Here is a 15593-nt window from a genome sequence, read left to right as displayed (position 1 = left end):
GTAGAGGCGGGAGATTCAAATGCAGACTGATCTCTCTTGCTTCCTGAGACATGCGGGGCTAAGGGATCGTTCAGGATCTTACCTGACGTCCCTGAAGAGGAGGGCCACAGGGGCATGAATAGAGAACAGGCCGCTGGGAGAGGTCCTCTTACCCGTGTCACGTAGAAGACGGCGTCCTTTTGTTGGGAGCGATGGCGACCACCGTCTTCCTCTCAGCCCTGTCCTGGGATAGGGATGAGGCGTTGTTTTGGCAAGGACCGGCCACCTGTCATCCGCCCATAGCACCGAATGGTGATATGGAAAAAGTCCTGCCTGCGGTACTGAGAGTTGCGATGTGGGCGACACCACACTGCTCGCTCAGCCGCATGATATGGGAAAGCAGGGTGAACATTTACCCCGTTTCCCGGTGAAGAATCTGGAAAATAAATGGGAAAAGATTAATACACACACACAAAACCTAAAAGAAAATGGTTAGATGCGGATCTGGGGAGATCCCGGTCCGCCTCCTACAGACACTAAGCACAAACTGAGGTACTTGGTATCTGTCGGTGGGTGTATACTGCCGGGGAGGAGTCAATTTTCTTGTTTTTTGCATAGTGTCAGCCTCCTAGCAGCAGCAGCATACACCCATGGTAATCTGTGTCCCCCAATAAGGCGATAAAGAAAGATTTTTTATGTACTTCAAACTTGGCTCGCTGGATTTATCTCCTTTTCACTCCGGAGGTAAGGGTGTGCTCCTATCCCGGGCGTTAGAGTGCTTGTGTGGGGCAGACATGGTGGCAGGACTGCAGGACGGACAGAAGGGAGACGGCTGACCTGAAGGCCACTTTCTCTTACAGCGGGTGCAAGCGTAATGAATCACCGTAGGTTTAGGACAAGGAGCCTTTGCAGGGTTGGGCATAAGTAGATGCTATAAAGTGAAGGCGACACTGCAGAGGAGTGCTATACAATAGTACAGCGGCCAGAGAGTGGGAGAGGGCAGAACCTACCAGATACCAGCGATAAAGCAGCCGCAGAGCGCAGGTTAGCCGTGTCCCCCAGTGAGGTGAAGATGGAAGTTCTCTGAAGATGCTGTGGAAGCACGGGGTCCAAGATGGATGATGGCCACGCAACGAGCTGATGCAAGCGGCTGGCGGGGCTAAGGTGCAGAGCAGCCAAGGGCTGATTGACTGTCCATAGAGGGGGGCGTGGCCAGGTAGGGGGACTGCCGGCTGGTACAAAGTGAAAGCGCCCCTGTAATTGGATGGGCAGCCGGGAGGGAAAAAGAAAGCTGTTAGCTGATAGCCTGGCACGCCAGAGGGGGCATGTCCAGAACGGAGAATGGCTGGAGTGCAGGCGCCTATACTAAGCACACAGCGGGGGGTGTGACCAGCAGCTGAAAATGAAAGTTGCGGGCTGACATGCCCTTGGGGGTGTGTCCAGTACAGAGAACAGCCGGAGAGCAGGAAAAAGGCTTGTAAAATGTCGACTGGGGAATGCGCGCTCAGAGAAAAAGGGCGAGAATTTCCAATGTGAGGCAAAAGCGGTGAGTCCTATGGGGAATCCTGGAACTGAGGTGGCTGGGGCTGTACGGGGGAAGAGACTTGCCTAGGGGGTGAGCCATCAGTTGCTGTAGGGGGATGGAGGGGACATACATACCTGCCATGTGTCTCCAGCTCCTCTTCAGAGATGAGGATCGCATCAGGAGCCCTCGTGAGAGAGAGGGTCGCTGGAAACAAAGATCCTCCTTCCCACACCGTCTCAAGACGGTGCAGAAGACTGCACCAACCCCCTGCTAGAAGGGGGGAGGCCATTGCTGGTGACCTCCGTCTTCCTCTCAGTCCTCTCCGAGGAGAGGGGTGAGGTGGGGAAGAGGCAAGGACTGGCCACAGAGAGTCACCCTGAAAACACCCATAAGGGCGACAGGGGACAAAGTCCTGCCTGCGGGTCCGAGTGGGCGATGGGGGCGACACCACACTGCTCTCTCGGTCGCACAAGTGTGGGAGAACAGGGTGAGAAATTACACCCTGTTACCCTAAATGATGAACCTGAAAAACAATGGGGAAAAGATTAAAAAATACACACAAGGAACCTGTAAAAGAAAAAATGCGGATCTGGTTGTTAGATCCAGGTCTGCCTCCTACAGACACTAAGCTTAAAGTGAGTTGCCTTGTGCCTGTCGGTAGGTGTATACTGCTGAGGAGGAGCTATTTTTTTCCTTTTTTGCCTAGTGTCAGCCTCCTAGTGACAGCAGCATACACTCATGGTACCCCAATGAAGCGATAAAGGAAAAATGGTTTACTTCAAATAAAAAAAAAAAATCAGCCTCATCCTCTTTTGTTTCCTCCCCTGCCCAGGAGCTGTGGTATGATCAGACCAAGTCCCTGTACGGTCAGACACAGTCATTACACAGTACACAGCAGGGGCACATGTATAAGTTCTCAGTACAGAAACTTTTTTTTTAAACTCATCCAATTGTGGACCTTATTATTCTAAACTTTAAAATTAAGTTTGTGAAAAAAAACCCATTTAATAATGAGCAGAAAAATAAAGTCCTAGCAGGAAAGCCTTTGATGTGCTGGGGAATTCTCACCTCTTGAAGTATCTTAAGCAGTTCCTCTCGAATCTTTAAAGCCGGCAAGCTGCGGTCAGGAAGAGGGGAAAGCCATTCTTTTATGGCAGACATCACTCCACTGTCAATAAATGTCTCTTTTAAATCTTGCCTATTATAAAAGGACACAAAGGAAATATTTTAAAGCTTTCCTTTCTTAATTGTCTCAACACTATTTCATACACACTAGAGCATGAAAATCTAATTTATTCTTCTAGTGAGAGAAAGCAAATCTACAGAACTGCAAAGCAGAAATCTTGCTTACATTGAAAAGAGTTACTGTCATTTTATTTATTTTTTTTTCATAATAGCCACATGAAAATAAGCAACTTTTTAATATATCGTAAACAAATCTGCTACTTTCTCCTCCTGAACTGATCATTCACTCAAAATTCTCGATTCATTGGCATAAAAATTTCTTGATCAAATACAGATTTTTCGATTGCACATAAATGACAGTTGGTGCTCATAAAATTCTATGGAGAATTTGCAGCAGAATGTCTGCCGGTCTCATGCTCCTCTTTCTTTCCATAGAAATTTAGTAATGGCAAAAGCAGCCTTCACGGAATAAAGATTTTACATATGAACCAAGGGTGAAAGATTAATCCAGGTGGAGAAAAATAAAAAAGTTAATTTCGCTGACGAAAACAATCAACTCCTAATGTGACACGTGTACAATTTATGACATAAAAACGATCCTTACTCTTTAAAGTAAAAAGCTAAAATGAGGCAGAGTATATTTTTCCATGTGCACTAAAGAACTTTTATGTATTTGTTGTGGTAAACCTGAATTAACACCAGAATACATTTTGAACATTAACAGAAGTGCCTTATAATAATTTCTTGCAGTGTTCCCGAGATTCACATCAGTACACAGACTGCTGGAAAAGTTCCCAGACAATACCTGTATAATATATAGTCCTTACTTTTTTAGATGCATCACTACAGTGGGAAGCAGTGTCAATTTCTTCAGTGCTGGCTTCTTACTGGAGTTGAGATTTCTATCTTCCTGCAAAGAGAAAAAAAATATTTTCTTTCCAAAAACATAGCAGTACTGAAAGCTTTCTGGTATTTGTATGGGGTTGTCAACTTTTGGGGACTTTTTTCTTTCTTAAATGCATGTAATTTTGGCTAAAAGTCAGTTTTTGTAATTGAGTTACATTCAAAAGTTTGCACAGTTTGTCTTCGCCAGGATATGTCAGAGAACTCGATCCAATGGTACAAACGCAGAGTTTGTAACTGTCTACTTTCAAGCGGCGCTCAGCTGATGTATCACCCAAGACCACATCAAAGCCTGTGGAAGCAAAACTGTGCAAAATGATTAATGAACTTATAATAAAAACTTTTTCTTTTTCCTCAACTACATGCATTTAAGGAAAAATACATGTCACCAGAGGTGAACTGCTAAATCAAAAATTTTTCATTTTTTTCTCTAACAGCAGGTTCCCTTGTAATGCACTTCAGGCTTTGATGCAAAAGGTTGCAAAAAAAAAAAAAAAAAAAAAAAAGACTTGCAGCAACGTGGGATGCAAGATTCCAGCCCCAGGGTGGCCACTAACAGATTAATGTTGGCCGAATTCAGCGGGACCAGCTGACTGTTTAATGTGTATAGGGATATTCTCACATCACCTTGAGGAAAATAAGGATCATGCTTCTTGGTTTTGAACATGCGGATTATTTTGCTTTGAGGAAAAACAGATTTTACGGTAAGCAACCCAAAAATCCTGTTTCTCGGAGCCTTCATTGGGGGACACAGAGACCATGGGTGTATGCTGCTGCCACTAGGAGGCTGACACTATGCACAAAAAAAGGTTAGCTCCTCCTCCGCAGTGTACACCCCACCGACCGGCAGGGAATTCCTCAGTTAGTGAGAAAGCAGAAGTGACAGAATAGATTGAAAACAGAACAAAAAAACTCAACTGTAACCAATCAACCAAAGTAAGAACAGGAGCTGTAGAACATGGGAGGGTGCTATGTCCCCCAATGAAGGCTCCGAGAAACCGATTTTACGGTAAGCAATCCAAAAATCCTGTTTTCTTGTTCGCCTTATTGGGGGACACAGAGACCATGGGACGTCCCAAAACAGTCCCTGGGGTGGGAAACAAACTTCCATCAGGCCAGAGAACTCACCACCTCAGCCTGCAGAATCCTTCTACCTAGTCTGGCGTCCGCCGAAGCGTAGGTGTGGACTTTGCAGAATTTCACAAACGTGTGAACCGATGACCAGGTTGCAGCTTTGCAAAGCTGCAGCGCGGAAGCTCTGTGGCGTACCGCCCAGGAGGCACCCACTGCCCGGGTAGAGTGCGCGACGATCCCCGGAGGAGCCACTCGATGCTTAACTCGGTAGGCCTCTAAAATTGCCGATCTGATCCAGCGAGCAATAGTGGCCTTTGAAGCTGGGTGACCTTTCCGCGCCCCATCTGGAATGATGAAAAGAGACTGTCTTTCGCAAGGAAGTCGTCCTAGATAGATAGACTCATCGCCCTGACCAGATCCAGCTTGTTCAAGGACCGCTCCCGAGGATGAGTTGGACTCGGACAGAAGGACGGCAGAACAATATCCTCGTTGAGGTGAAAAGAGGACACCACCTTCGGAAGGAAAGAGGGCGGAGGCCGCAGAACTACCTTATCCTGCTGAAGTACCAAAAAAGGAGAGCGGCAAGAAAGAGCCGCCAATTCCGACACGCGCTGGATGGAAGTGATGGCCACCAGAAAAGCTACCTTCCAAGAAAGGAGAGAAAGGGAAACATCCCTGAGGTTCAAAAGGAGGACCTTGCAGAACCTCAAGAAAAAGATTAAGATCCCATGAATCCACGGGCGCTCGGTACGGAGGAGCCGTGTGAGCCACGCCCTGAAGAAAGGTTTTGACCTGAAGGCGGGAGGCCAACGTCTTCTGAAATAAAATGGACAGCGCCGAAACTTGACCCTTCAAAGAACTGAGGGCAAGCCCCGCATCCAGCCCTGCCTGAAGAAACGCCAGAACAGAAGAGAGCGAAAAACACATGGGCGCAATGTCATTGGCCTCACACCAAGTGAAATAGACTTTCCAAGTACGGTAATAAATTTTGGAAGATGATGGCTTTCTGGCTCGGATCATGGTATGAATTACTCGATCGGAGAATCCTGCCCGTTTCAAAACCTCGGTCTCAACAGCCACGCCGTTAAATTGAGCGGCCGAGAATTGGGGTGGCAAATCGGGCCTTGAGACAGCAGATCTGCCCTGTCTGGAAGCTTCCAGGGGGCGTCCGCGAGAAGGTTGACAATGTCCGCGAACCAAGACCTTCTGGGCCAATTCAGGGAGATGAGAATGACTGGAATTCCTTCTGCTTTGATCTTCTTCAACAGCTTGGGAAGAAGAGGCAGGGGAGGGAACAGGTAGGGGAGTTCGAACTGCGACCAAGGAACGGCCAGAGTGTCGGCGCCCACTGCCAGAGGGTCTTGAGACCTGGAAACAAACTGTGGGACTTTCCTGTTGAGGAGAGACGCCAGCAGGAAACACCTCCGGATGTAGGGACCACTCTCCCGCCGCGAGACCCTCGCAGCTGAGAAAATCGGCGGCCCAGTTGTCTGCGCCGGGAATGTGTACCGCAGAAATTGTCGGAACGGAAATCTCTGCCCCATGAAGAATCGTGGACACTTCTGCCAGGGCTGAGACACTCCGTGTCCCTCCTTGGTGGTTGACATATGCCACAGCTGTGGCATTGTCTGTCTGAATCCGGACAGGCAGGCCCCTGAGGAGCCTCTCCCAGTGGACGAGAGCCAGATGGATCGCTCGTATCTCTAGGACGTTGATCGGCAGAGCTGATTCCTGAGTCGACCAATCGACCCTGAACAGTGTGATTGTGGAACACTGCACCCCAGCCGAGGAGGCTGGCATCCGTTGTTACAATCTGCCAGTGAATGGGAAGAAAAGACCGACCCAAGGGGATGAGAGGTGACGTCAACCACCAGTTGAGTGACGTCTTGATTCGGAATGAAAGATGAACAGGGCGATCCAGGGACAGAGCCGACCTGTTCCACCTCGACAGAATGGCATGCTGGAGAGGTCTGGCGTGAAATTGGGCAAAGGGAACTGCCTCTATCGCCGCCACCATCTTTCCCAGGACCCTCATGGTTGTTCGGAGGGGCGGAAATCGTGTGATCTGCAGCGATCGTACATCCTGCTGCAGGGAAAGAATCTTCTCTTGTGGGAGAAAGACCCTTGACCGACGAGTGTCGAACAGTAGGCCCAGAAACACAAGACGTTGAGTAGGAACCAGACAGGACTTTTTCCTGTTGACGATCCACCCGAAATTGGAAAGGGTGTCTAGGACGATCGTCAAACTTAGGCGAGCCTGTTGAGGGAGCTTTGATCAGAATATCGTCGAGGTACGGAAAAAGAACGAGACCTCTGATCCTCAACAAGGCCATCAACGCAGCCATGATCTTCGTGAAGACTCTGGGAGCGGTGGCGAGACCGAAGGGCAGCGCGACGAACTGGTAATGTCAATCGCGAATCGCAAAACGCAGGAACTTCTGATGTCCGGAGAATATGGGAACATGGAGATAGGCATCTTCGATGTCTATTGAACACATGAATTCCTGCTCCTCCAAGGAAGCGATTACCGAACGAACCGACTCCATCCGGAAGTGGCGAAGGCGGACCCTCTTGTTGAGTAGCTTGAGATCTAAGATGGGTCGGACCGCCCCGTCTTTTTTCAGCACCACAAATAGGTTCGAATAAAACCCTGTGAAGCGCTCCGATTCGGGAACGGGCACAATCTCCCCGGAACTGAGGAGAGAGGCGATGGCGGTAAAGAACCCCGGGATCAAGGCTGGATCTTTTGGAGAACGGGATTCGAAGAAACGATCCCGTGGAAGAGAGACGAACTCTATCTTGTATCCTGACGATACAACCTCCCTGACCCAAGCGTCCTCTACTGAGGCCAGCCAGACGTCCCTGAAGAGGAGGAGTCGACCTCCCAATTGGAAGGGACCCTCGGGAGTCCGACGATAGTCATGCTGATGTAGACCGTCCAGATCTGGATGGCCTGCCCTGGGAAGAGTGGGATCGCCAGGAGGGAGTGGGTCTGAAGGAAACTTTCTATCTTGGCATGCCTGCGGTCTTTGTTGGTTGGAGGGGTTCTCCGCCGTATTGAAACGGCGGAAAGCCCGAAAGGGTCGAAACTGACGCCTTAGTGGAGGTCTGCGAGGCTTGGACTGAGGGAGGAGGGAACTCGTGCCTCCGGTGGCGTCCTTAATAATCTGGTATAATTGGGATCCAAAGAGGCGCACTCCCTGAAAAGGCAGATTAGTAAGAGACTTTTTAGAAGACAAGTCCGCCTGCCAGGCCTTGAGCCAAATTGTACGTCGGATTGCCACTACGCTACTTGACACCTGAACTGCGCAGGATGCGGCATCCAAAGAAGCAGAAAGCAGATAATCCCCCGCATGGGAAATCTGATTGGCGAGATCGGCCAATCGCTCTGGTTGTGCTTTATCTAGGATGCCCTGACGAAGATCCTCTGCCCAAGTAGCTATGGCCTTTGCTGCCCAAGATGAAGCAAAGATTGGACATACCGCCGCTGAAGCCGCTTCGAAGTTAGACTTTGCTAGGGATTCTATAATCCTATCATTAGAATCCTTTAGAGACGCCACACCTGAAAGCGGGAGAACCGTGTTATTAGAAAGTCTGAACACGGGCGGGTCCACCGAGGGAGAAGCAGACCAGTTGTCCGTGAGCTCTTTAGCAAACGGGTACAGTACGCCGAGACGCTTTCCTCTTTGAAAGCGTCTGGTCGGATCTTCTCTTTCTTTCCCTGGTAAAAATCTTTCCAAACTCGGAATGGAAAGGAAATACCCTGGAAGGTGTTTCCGCCCGTCTGAACGAAACCTCCTGATCTGAGGATTTCGCAGGGGAGTCAGCAATGTCGAAGGTATAATGAATCGCTGCAATGAGGTTCTGCACCGTAACCTTCATGTTCGCATCCTGGTCCGAATCCAGCTCTAAAATCCCCTCAGATGACCTGTCCGAAAACGCTTCACCTGACTCGGGAGAGGAGGCCCAGGAGGGAGGCTGCTGAGAAGGACTATGCGGTGAGATGGGACGAGGAGAGGATTCCGCCTGGAGATCCTTCCTGGGTCTTTTGCGACTAACACTGGTTGACTCAGAAGGAATCTCTTGAGACCTGCTGGACCCTGCAGAAGTGTCCAGGGGCAACTTATCCAGAACGGCTACTAGGGACTGAGACACCCTGGTGAGGTCTGCCACTGATTGTGATAGAGACGAAGCCCAGCCAGGCATGGGGTGTTCACTCTCACCTGGGGCCATAGATGGCTCCTGGGCGGCGTCAGGCTGAATTGGATTGCTGCAGTCCAGGCAGAGGGGAGTGGACTGACCTGAGGGAAGTTTGCGATTGCACGAAGAACATGCAAAGAACTTGACTAGAGTGCAGGAGGGAGCCGTAGGGCGGGTACGATCAGATTTAGAGTTAGACATAGTGAAAACTGAGGTAGTGCCGGGAGGTTGGGGGACAGAAGGCAGAGGAGGGTGTCAGTCTGCAGATGCAGAGATACTCACGGTCCGGTGTCCCCAGAGATGATGCTATCCGACTTGTCTGCAGATGCAAGTCAGAGTGAAATCCGGCTGACAGGCCAAGAGAACGGTGTCCGGCTGACAGGCCAAGAGAACGGTGTCCGGCTGACAGGCCAAGAGAACGGTGTCCGGCTGACAGGCCAAGAGAACGGTGTCCGGCTGACAGGCTGAAAAGATGGCGACCGCCTGAGAGGAGCGGGGAAGACGCGCGCTTCCAGGGGAAGGGCGGAGCTAACCGCCGGGCTGAAATAGGCACCGCCCACTGGCCAAGAACAGGCTGGGGTGCAAGAGAGAGGCTGTGGGAGGACATGGAACGGGCGGGAGAGAAGCCCGCTTAGTAGAAAGGGGCGGGAGGCGTGGCCGCGACGCTGAAGTAGGCCCGAATTGAAGTCGGGGCCTAAATTAATAGCGGCGGCCGCCTGTCAGCACGGGGTCGGTGCGGAGGTGTCGCAGCATGAGCGCTGCCGCAAAAAAACCTGTCAGGGGAGAAGGGAACGGCTGTAAGAGAGCGCGGAGGCTGCCTGTAGGCGCAGGATGGCCGCAGGTGTCCGCAGCGCTACCGCATCCCTGCTCCAAGGGGAACGCTGCAACCGTGCCCTCTGAGGAGGCAAATGGGGCCCAATACTTACCCGTCCCGGGCCCGAATTCCTGTCGAATAAAGGTACCTTGTTTCTGAAGGGTGTCTGCGTCTCGTCCAACCGACAGGCTCTGGTAGGCGAGTGGGTGGGAGACTGACGACAAGGACCCTTTGAATCGCTGACACGTCTTCGTGTTGGCGTCCGCCTGGAAGGCTGCTGGTCCTGCTACGGAGATCTGCGAGGATACGGGGTGGCAGTACACGCCGTACTCACAGACTCCTTGTGGGAGTACAGATGTGACTATTCACTCTGTATCCCTCCGGAAAAACCTGAAAAGAAACTACGCACATCGAGGTAGATATGGGTCTAATCAAAGACCCGTGTCCACCTCCTACTGACACTAAGCTAAACTGAGGAATTCCCTGCCGGTCGGTGGGGTGTACACTGCGGAGGAGGAGCTAACCTTTTTTTGTGCATAGTGTCAGCCTCCTAGTGGCAGCAGCATACACCCATGGTCTCTGTCCCCCAATAAGGCGAACGAGAAATTAAACTATTACTATTCAGTACACACGGGAGTGGGGTATGTCAAGATGAATAACTGAAGTCTAAAGCCTGTAACCAGCTTTAGGGTGCAGTCAGAAGGCCGTGTAAATTGTACCAAAATCTCCCCATAATCATCGGACTGGCTTGCCAGTCTCCTGACCCGAGTGCGACAGATGCATGGAAACATATGCAGCTGTCACGCTCGGCTGAGCCGCCGTCCAGCCCACACAATACGGGCAGATTTTGGCACGATTTATACGGCAGTCTGGCTGCGCCCTTAAAGTCATGTATCCATTACCGCTTACTCACATTCTGTTGCACAGGGAGATGAACACTGAACAGACAAATTGTCTTGCAGTTCTAGGGCATCAACAACTGGACGAAGTTTGTATATTTTTTTTTTTTCTAGTGTTTTTAATGCAAGCGCAACTGGGAAATTAAATTGCAATTAAAAATGAATTACAGCTTTGGGAAATATACTGTCCCCATATAAACATGCGACTGCTTGCTGTATTTCAATGCAACAATATATAGAGATTTACTTTCTCTCATGCAATAGCGCAGACACAGCAACACCAATGAGAGTTTCCACAATTAAGAATAAAAGATTCAGTTATTAAACGTACCTCTGCAGCTTCATTCATTTTCATTATCATAGCATTCACTACATCATCTGCATCACTTATGAAAGTGCCACCATCCCGATTCCGCCGCCTCTTACCGCTCATGCTCTTCTTTCTCTCTAACATAATTTCAAAGTCAGACTTAAAATCTGTCCTGAAAGAATAAAACATAAGTAATGTAAGAGTTCAGGCACTACATATTTCATTAAAGAATTTAAGTATTTAAAACTGTATTGTGTAAGTTTTCGAGGGTGCTTTTTCTACAATTTAAAAGCTGCAGTATTGAACGTTGCACGTGAAGAAATGCTAGAAAATTACATGGGTGTAAAGCATGAACATAGATGTCAGAAAACGGTTAAAGATTACATCATTTCTAAATCAGAAACTCTAAGTATTAGAATATCATCGCTGTAAGACCTAAATAATGTGGCTGAAAAAAAATGTTGGTTTTTCAGCATAGGAACACTCCACAAATTCAGATTTCTCAGAGATTAATCTGATGTTTGAACATATCCTAAATCTCACAACTTTGTGAGCTTTGGTTTTTGGTCATTAGTATATATAGTATGTGGGGCTGCAAATTGTATTCAATATAAAGCCTTACAATACATTATTAAAAGTAGTAATAGATTGTAAGAAATGTGTTCATCATGGTCCCAGCTCAGGTAACAGTCCAATATAGTGGTGCAACTTGACAATGACTGATTAAAAAATTGTGCCATATCTACACACAACTATTGACCTAATATACTTCAAGTACTGAATTGCGCTCAATAAAATAAGAGCCTTCTAGCATGTAGTAAATAGAAAATTAAATTTCCTGCTGCTTCTGTGGATTTACTTAGTTGTGCCTGTAAAGAGACTCCACTGGGACACTTGCAGGACAAACTAAGTTATTCTAACATTAATTTTGACATCGAGGCTGCCACCTTTTCTTTTCTGTATGGGGCCCTGGAAATATATATTCTCCGAAGTAGATCAATATTTTAAGAGTTTGTGCTTTAAGATGAAATATTACATTTCCAAGGTGGTATGGAATAAAATGAAAAAGTTCTTACATTTTTCCATATTTTTTATCCATGTCAGAGTCTGAATCTTCATCTGCTATTGCCTTGAGAGCTGCCGGCTTTGCTCCTTCCAAATCCTCTTGGTTAAAACCCTGTGTGCAGAAGAGAAAAGAAAGCTATATGTACTGAAAAGGAACCTGTAGCTCTTATATCCCACGGGCACATAAAGAAAACCTGTCAGCACACTTTTGTAATGTAGAGAGACATCACTGTAATGGTGCCGTAATACAATTTAAATTGATGTCTTTGGTCAAGAAATCCATTTTGCTGTTCCCCGGCCCCGCAGCCTGCGATTCCCCGGCCCCTCCGCCTGCCCTCCTCCTGCGATTCCCTGGCCCCTCCGCCTGCGATTCCCCAGCCCGCGATTCCCCACCCCCTCCGCCTGCTCGCAGCCCGCGATTCCCCACCCCCTCCGCCTGCCCGCAGCCTGCGATTCCCCACCCCCTCCGCCTGCCCGCAGCCCGCGATTCCCCACCCCCTCCGCCTGCCCGCAGCCCGCGATTCCCCGCCCCCTCCGCCTGCCCGCAGCCCGCGATTCCCCGCCCCCTCCGCCTGCCCGCAGCCCGCGATTCCCCGGCCCCTCTGCCAGAGAGGAGCAGACAGAGTGCACAGTCCATTCCATGTTCACCGACATCTAATTAGCAGAAAACTTTACCTACTCAGAAAATTATTAACCCCATACGCCTGCTCCCAGCCTGCGATACCCCAGCCCCTCCGCCTGCCTCCAGCCTGCGATTCCCGAGCCCCTCCGCATTCCCCAAACCTGCAATTCCCCGACCCCTCCACCTGCAATTCCCCAACCCCTCCGCCTGCCTCAAGCCTGCAATTCCCTGGCCCCTCTGCCAGGGAGGAGCAGACACAGTGCACAGTCCGTTCCATGTTCACCGACATCTAATTAGCAGAAAACTTTACCTACTCAGAAAATAAACAACCCCATCCGCCTGCCCGCAGCCTGCGATACCCCGGCCCCTCCGCCTGCCCCCAGCCTCTCAGCATTCCCCAAGCCTGCGATTCCCCGGCCCCTCCGCCTGCCTCAAGCCTGCAATTCCACGGACCCTCTGCCAGGGAGAAGCAGACACAGTGCACAGTCCGTTCCATATTCACCGACATCTAATTAGCAGAAAACTTTAAAATGAAGATTAAATGAGAACCAGAATTCTGATTTCTTCATGAAAGGTATCAATGTAATCAAAGGTATAATGGCTGTATGACTGCATGTCTTTTCTTTACATTACAAAATTGTGCTGACAGGTTCTCCTTAAGATTTACATTAAATTACCTACTCAGAAAATTATTAACCCCATCTAGATCTGTTGTGAGCATCTTGAACCCCCAGGTGCTTCACAAAAATGTATAACATTGAGCCACGAATGGCTTTTTTTAGCCCCATATTTTTTTATTTTAACAAGGATAACAGGAGAAAATGGACCCCAAAAATTGTTGTGCAAATTCTCCTGATTACGCAGATACCCCATATGTGGGGGAATACCAATGTTTGGGCACATGGCAGGGCTCAGAAAGGAAGGAGTGACGTTTTGGAATGTAGACTTTGATGGAATTGTGCTGGGGTGTCATGTCATGTTTGAAGAGCCCCTGGTGTGCCTAATCAGTGGAAAAACCCCACAAGCGACCCCATTTTAGACCCGTCAAGGAATTCATCTGGACGTGTGGTGAACACCTTGAACCTCCAGGTGCCTCACAGAAGTTTACAACGTTGATCTGTGAAAATGAAAAAAACAAAACAGGATTTTTGGGTTACGTACCGTAAAATCTGTTTCTCGGAGCCTTCATTGGGGGACACAGAGACCATGGTCTCTATGCTGCTGCCACTAGGAGGCTGACACTATGCACAGAAAAAGGTTAGCTCCTCCTCCGCAGTATACACCCCACCGACCGGCACTAATTTCCTCAGTTAGTGAGAAAGCAGTAGGAGAATTAACAAAACAGATTGAAACAGAACAGACAACTCAACTGTAAGTAACAAACCACATAAGAACAGGAGTTGTAGAACATGGGAGGGTGCTGTGTCCCCCAATGAAGGCTCCGAGAAACAGATTTTACGGTAACCCAAAAATCCTGTTTTATCTATCGCTTCATTGGGGGACACAGAGACCATGGGACATCCCAAAGCAGTCCCTGGGGAGGGAGAAGCAAACTTCCATTAGGTCTGAGAACTCACCACCGCTGCCTGCAAGATCCTTCTGCCTAGACTGGCATCCGCCGAAGCATAGGTGTGGATGGAAGACCATGTTGCAGCCTTGCAAAGCTGCAGCGCGGAGGCTCTGTGACGCACCGCCCAGGAGGCACCCACTGCCCAGGTAGAGTGAGCTCTGACTCCAGGAGGGGCCACTCGATGCTTGACCCGGTAGGCCTTCAAAATTGCCGATCTGATCCAGCGAGCAATAGTAGCCTTGGAGGCCAGCTGACCTTTCCGCGCACCATCTGGAATGATGAGGTGAGAGTTTGTCTTCCGCAAGGGAGACGTCCTAGCCAGGTAGACCTTCATTGCCCTGACCAGGTCTAGCTTCTTCAAGGAGCGCTCAAGAGGGTGAGTTGGATCCAGACAAAAGGACGGGAGAACAATGTCCTCATTCAGATGGAAATTGGACAATACCTTAGGAAGGAAGGAAGGCGGGGGCCGCAGGACCACCTTATCCTGGTGGAGCACCAAGAAAGGGGGGGGAGGGGCGACAAGAAAGGGCCGCCAACTCCGACACGCGCCAAATGGAGGTGATGGCCACAAGGAAAGCTACTTTCCAGGAGAGAAGGGACTTCTCTTAGAGGTTCAAAGGGTGGACCCTGTAAAACCTCGAGAACCATATTAAGATCCCATGGATCCACAGGCATGCGGTACGGAGGTGCCGTATGAGCCACTCCCTGAAGAAAGGTCTTGACCTGCGGACGAGAGGTCAATGTCTTCTGGAACAGAATGGAAAGCGCCGAGACTTTACCCTTTAAATAGCTGAGTGCAAGGCCCGCGTCAAGGCCTGTCTGGAGGAGCGCCAAGACAGAAGGGAGTGAAAAGGATATGGGCGGAATGTCATTGGCCTCGCACCAAGTGAAATAGGCCTTCCATGTACGATAATAAATCTTGGAAAACGATGGCTTTCTAGCCCGGATCATGGTGTGAATAACCGGATCCGAAAAACCTGATTGTTTCAGAACCGCGGTCTCAACAGCTACGCCGTTAAATTGAGCGGCCGAGAATTGGGGTGGCAAATCGGACCCTGAGACAGCAGATCTGCCCTGTCTGGAAGCTTCCAGGGGGCGTCCGTGAACCAAGACCTTCTGGGCCAATCCGAAGCGATGAGGATGACTGGAACCCCTTCCGCTTTTATTTTCTTTAACAGCTTGGGAAGAAGAGGAAGGGGAAGGAACAGGTAGGGTAGCCCAAACTGAGACCAGGGAATGGTCAGAGCATCGGCGCCCACTGCGAGAGGATCTCGAGCCCTGGATACGAACTGAGGGACCTTCCTGTTCAGGCGAGACGCCAGCAGATCTACGTCCGGAGTCCCCCAACGACGGCAAAGCTGATGAAAGATGTCCGGATGTAAGAACCACTCTCCCGCCGCGAGACCCTCGCAGCTGAGAAAATCAGCGGCCCAGTTGTCCACGCCGG

The 15593-nt window shown here is 49.6% G+C and overlaps 1 protein-coding gene across 1 annotated transcript in view; it reads right to left on the bottom strand.

The window, feature by feature from the left end:
• The window catches only part of IWS1 (interacts with SUPT6H, CTD assembly factor 1), a 68975-nt gene that overhangs the window by 31683 nt on the left and 21699 nt on the right, over positions 1–15593 (bottom strand). Inside the window, exons 6-9 of the mRNA XM_073581167.1 lie at positions 11966–12066; positions 10911–11061; positions 3517–3599; positions 2573–2702 (exon numbers count right to left, since the gene is read on the bottom strand). Coding sequence (XP_073437268.1) covers positions 2573–2702; positions 3517–3599; positions 10911–11061; positions 11966–12066 — 465 coding nt within the window. The remainder of the gene's footprint in view (positions 1–2572; positions 2703–3516; positions 3600–10910; positions 11062–11965; positions 12067–15593) is intronic.

Source organism: Dendrobates tinctorius, unplaced genomic scaffold (genome assembly GCF_039654945.1).
Source record: "Dendrobates tinctorius isolate UK_male_01 unplaced genomic scaffold, ASM3965494v1 ptg000069l, whole genome shotgun sequence".
In the NCBI taxonomy this organism is placed as follows: Eukaryota; Metazoa; Chordata; class Amphibia; order Anura; family Dendrobatidae; genus Dendrobates; species Dendrobates tinctorius.
The sequence above is the reverse complement of the archived record's forward strand: the minus strand, read 5'-3'. Positions and strand labels throughout refer to the sequence as shown.